Source organism: Penaeus japonicus, unplaced genomic scaffold, assembly GCF_977035675.1.
Source record: "Penaeus japonicus unplaced genomic scaffold, GWHDUDI00000001_assembly GWHDUDI00000013, whole genome shotgun sequence".
NCBI classification, from domain to species: domain Eukaryota; kingdom Metazoa; phylum Arthropoda; class Malacostraca; order Decapoda; family Penaeidae; genus Penaeus; species Penaeus japonicus.
The window spans coordinates 29301357-29306356 of NW_028234415.1; the positions used below are offsets into that span (position 1 = coordinate 29301357).

At 30.5% G+C, this 5000-nt stretch overlaps 1 protein-coding gene across 6 annotated transcripts in view; it reads right to left on the reverse strand.

The window, feature by feature from the left end:
* Nucleotides 1-5000, reverse strand: part of LOC122252772 (putative methyltransferase DDB_G0268948) — a 17097-nt gene that overhangs the window by 2707 nt on the left and 9390 nt on the right. For 4 of the 6 annotated variants that reach the window (XM_043015420.2, XM_043015417.2, XM_086543389.1 and 1 more), the window contains 3 exons: nucleotides 2529-2653; nucleotides 1952-2037; nucleotides 771-877 (listed from right to left, as the gene is read on the reverse strand). In XM_043015420.2, coding sequence (XP_042871354.1) covers nucleotides 771-877; nucleotides 1952-2037; nucleotides 2529-2653 — 318 coding nt within the window. The remainder of the gene's footprint in view (nucleotides 1-770; nucleotides 878-1951; nucleotides 2038-2528; nucleotides 2654-5000) is intronic. The other 2 variants (XM_086543390.1, XM_043015419.2) reach the window with 1 other exon arrangement.

Here is a 5000-nt window from a genome sequence, read left to right on the forward strand (position 1 = left end):
GAGAGAGAGAGAGAGAGAGAGAAAGAGAGAGAGAGAGAGAGAAGAGAGAGAGAAAGTGAAATGCATAAATAAGTATATACAAGCCATTTTGCACTCAATTTTAACATAGTGAGAGAAAAGAAGAAAGAGAAAAAGAGGGAGGGAGTAAGGAAGGGGGAGGGATTGGGGGATAGGGGGAGGGGGAGAGGGAGAGAGAAATAGAAATAGAAATAGAAATAGAAATAGAGATAGAGAGAGATAGAGAGAAAGTGAGAGAAAGACTAAAATGCATAGTATATACAAGCCAATCAGCATTCAGTGTTGACACCCAATAAAGGCTGGTCACACAAGTCATATTTTACCTACCTTGTTTTTTTTTTGTTTGTTTTTTTACCTATAATGTCTTTTCTGTCCATTAGAAGTGACATAAACATTCGTTATCTTCTTGGCCCACCTCTCGCTTTGATAAAGAAACTTACCCCATACGACTCACGATATGAGCTTTACATATAGACTTAAACAACCAAATTTTTAACAATCATTTTACACGGAAAGGGAACTGAATGAAACGATACAGAAAAACAAAGAAGGCGTTGAAGAAAATTAAAGTTCTCCTTGGAAAAATCATTTCCATTTTACAGACACATAACTATAATCCTACATGCAGACTATCTAGTCAAATCAAATATAATTTCAATTTACTCTATTTTTCCCCAAAACCATAAGAATACAACATTAAAATCTACCAATTATTTAGGAAAAGAAGAAGGAAAGTAAGCCTCTGCACCCACCTCAACTGATCTTTATAAATCAGAGTGTATTTTTCATCTCCATACTTTCCAAGGTAGACCTCCTTGCTCCCTTGGTGTATATATCCTTTCAGTTGTTCTTTATACAACTGACAAGAAAAATATATTACTTATCTTCCCTTTCCTTACTGACTAAGAGTCTAATTGGAAACCCAAATTGTAACTTTTCCTATATCAATTAAATCTTTTCCTTCAATTTTCCCTGTTGGAGGATGGTTACAAAAAATTCCTGAACTTTCTACATTTGGTTTTCTGTCTGAGCTATGGTTTTTTATGTTTCATGAGGTGAGATCACTTCTGTGCCATTTACAAGCTATTTGTTCCTTCACTTGCGCAACTGGGGCAAATGGGGCAAATGCCAATTAGCATAACAGTGCTACTATGCCATATATAGACTCATATACCATAATAAACACATCTTAAGATGTGACCCATCCTGGAAGGTTAAAAAGTATTTTTGAAAAGGAATGTGTTATTCACAGACTTATTTTTTGTCATCTCTCCTCTCTATGTCATCTTCAATTCTTAACCCATCCACGACGGGGGAATTCTAGCCTTGAATGTCACAATGCCAGGGCGTTCGAATTATTAGGCCTAAATCAATTGAATGGCTGGCACAACACTGTGCCGCCCGGCCACTGGGCTTTTGAATGAGCGGTACAGTACTGTACCACCCGTCCAGAATGGGTTAATGCATCTTTTTCTGTAACAGAATTTATAAATAAAAATGTCCTTGACAAGTCTTTTCCTACTGCAAACTATCTTTTATTCAGACCTTTAACTAAATTGGATTTGCTGAACATAAATCAATCAAATAAAATGTAAGTATGATAATTGTGACACAGTGTGAGAGGAATATGAGGAGAAGCACCATCAATACAAATCAGACTCAATATCAGGTAAAGTAAAAATATTATCATATCATTTAAATGTGACAAATGTGTGTATCAAATAATCAATATGAAGATAAAAAGGAAATCGATTTTTCTAAATGAAAAAAGAAATATTCACCCTGTAAAATTCACATACATACTTACACACACACACATACACACATGCATGCACACTCACAGGTACTCACTCAAACATCAAATCAATCAGCCAATCATATAATATAAAACAGTGATACAATCTTCGACAGCACAAACAAGAAAATTACTTACATGATCTATTAGATTATAGAGGTCATCTGCATAATCCTTATGGATAGGTTTTGGGAACAGGTATCCATACAGTGCCAAAACTCCACCTGTGAAGAAATAAAGCTTCTAAGTTAATACACATTATAGTGTAATTTTCATTTCCATAACCATGACTATTTCTAATATATTGCGTATATAGCTAATTATTCTAAATACAGAAAAATACATAATCTTAATTACCATTTACAACATAAAGTATTGACTAAATTATTGAGGTGGATGAGTGTATCAAATTTAAGCTAATGTATTCAACCCTTCTGCTATAGGCATTTTTGTGGGATAGGATTACTTCCACACTGCTTGTTCAAAATAAAGGCTATTCATTCCTTCAGTGTTGTAACTAACAAATCATGCCAGATGCTAATGAGAATCACTTTCCTTATATATCATATATATGTTCATATCATATTATAAGTCTAAAGAAAAAATAAGAAAACAGATCTTAGGAAAATAGATGGGAAAAATGAAAGCATTACAAAAAGAGAAAGATACAGAAAAAATAGATGCAATTACTCTTCACCAAAGAGCATAAACTTACCAGGTACAAGGATACGATCAACTTCCTTATAGAATGCAGGCATGTCAAACCAGTGGCATGCCTGGCAGGATGTGACCAGAGACAAACTCTTGTCAGGGAAGGGCAGTGTTTCTGCTGGACTCACCCTAAAACAAGAAAACCAAGGCAGTGAAATACCAATAGCACTTCTGCTACTGAACCTTAATCTGAAGAATTACTAAATATTTTTTCCCAAGAGTCTTCTGTTGAAATAATTTATAGTATAAAACACTTCATTATCATAAATAAAAAAGTACGATTTCTGTTCACTGTTGATACTCATAGTGATCCAAACAAAATATAAAGATAATTCTCCATACAGCTATACCTGACACTGTGAACAGCATCCTAATTGGCTAGCTTTTGTGATGTCAATTATCTCTTCCCCGTTTCTACTTGAAATGTTGAAATTATCTCTTGATTAGATATATTTGAAAATGTCCATACTTTGAAAACAATATTTTAAAAATGATATGTGAGACTGGAAATGAATTATAGAAGTATATATATATATATATATATATATATATATATATATATATATATATATATATATATATATATATATATATATAAAAGAGAGAGAGAGAGAGACAATAAGTACCTTCACAAATGTTATAGTCATAAAAGAAATAAAAAAGCAAAAGAATGCCTGCAAGCAGCCGAGTTTCCCCGAGATGTACAGGAAAGCTTCACATTTATTTTTTCTGAGAAATCCCTGACTAATATGTTTATATGTATGTGTACATATATACCCACTTATAGATAGAAAAAAGTATATATATATATGTATATATATACATATATATATATACATATATATATATATATATATATATATATATATATATATATAATATATATATATATATATATATATATATATATATATATATATATATATATATGTAAATATTATATATATAATATATATATATATATATATATATATATATATATATATATATATATATATATACTTACATATATATATAAATAAATATATATATATATATATATATATATATATATATATATATATATATCTCTTAATATATATATATATATATATATATATATATATATATATATATATATATATATATATATATATATATATGTATATATATATGTATATGTATATGTATATATATACATATATATATATATATATATATATATATATATATATATAAACACTAGGTCAGCTGTACAGCGTGGCCCAGCTGCTTCCAAGGTGACCTTGACCAGACTTAAATAACAAGAGTTTAAACTACATGTTTAAACCAAGGAGAAGTAAAAGAAACTCTAAAGCTGAAAAATGTTTTAAACACAATGAAACAAAGCAGTTTGTATGCCAAACCTGTGATAGGAAGAAATGCTACAAATGTGAAAATACTTACTTGAAAAAAGGAAAGAAATTATAAGTAATATTGATGCTTACCTAACAGGCATCAATAATAAACTAAAAATAGATAATCAAGAAAATATACAGAAAGACTGCAGCTGGTGCAGAGACATCAATACTAAAAGTAATTCTAGTCTTGAGACAGAACTCAAAAAAATTCTAAGTTGTGATGATGTTTCAGAAGCCAGTTTTTTAAAAGAACTAATTAGAATTGAGAAAGATAGGGACATAATGGCAGAAAATGTACTGGAAAGTAGTGCATCCATATCAGACAAACTGGAATAAAAGGAAATGAGCCATATCTGTGAACAAAAAATCATCACACCTAAAAAGTGAGGGGGCATGCCCACTGGAAACATAATAAAGAAAATGTATGAGGAATCAAAGGACTTCAAGATTCAATGCTTGAGGGAGATACAAATATTGAAAGATGAAATTTAAGAATTAAAACAAGAGCAAAAAGAAAAACCTAAAGAAAAAAGGTAACTCAGGTTGCTGAATTGGAAACAGAAAAGGCTGTACAAGACACTAAAAATGTAAAAGTAAAGGCAAAGAAGAAACAAGAGAATCCAAAAGATGAGCCAAGTAAACTAAATCAAGAAGAAAAAAAGCTGTTTTCTGAAATAGTAAGGCAAAAATCAGATAAACAGGTCAAAAAATATTCCAGACAATGATATTTCAGACACTGAACAACCAAGAAAAGATGATGAGGCTGACTGGAAGGTTGTCGGCAACAAAAAGAAGCAACCAAAACCATTACAACCTACAAAAGAAAAATGAAGATACATTCAGAGTAAATAGGCTCTTTATATACAATCTAAAAGAGAAAGAAGAAAATGATCCTGAAATTAGGAAAACAAATGATATGAAAATGATTAATATTTCATAACAAATCTTAAGCTCAATGAAATTATCAAAGTTGAGAGTGCCTTTAGAGAAGGCCATTATTTAAAAGAGGCTTTGAGACCAAGGCCAATCAAAGTCAAATTAGGAAATGAAAAACAGAAATGGAAATTGATTGGAAAGAATATGAAACCAAAGGAAAA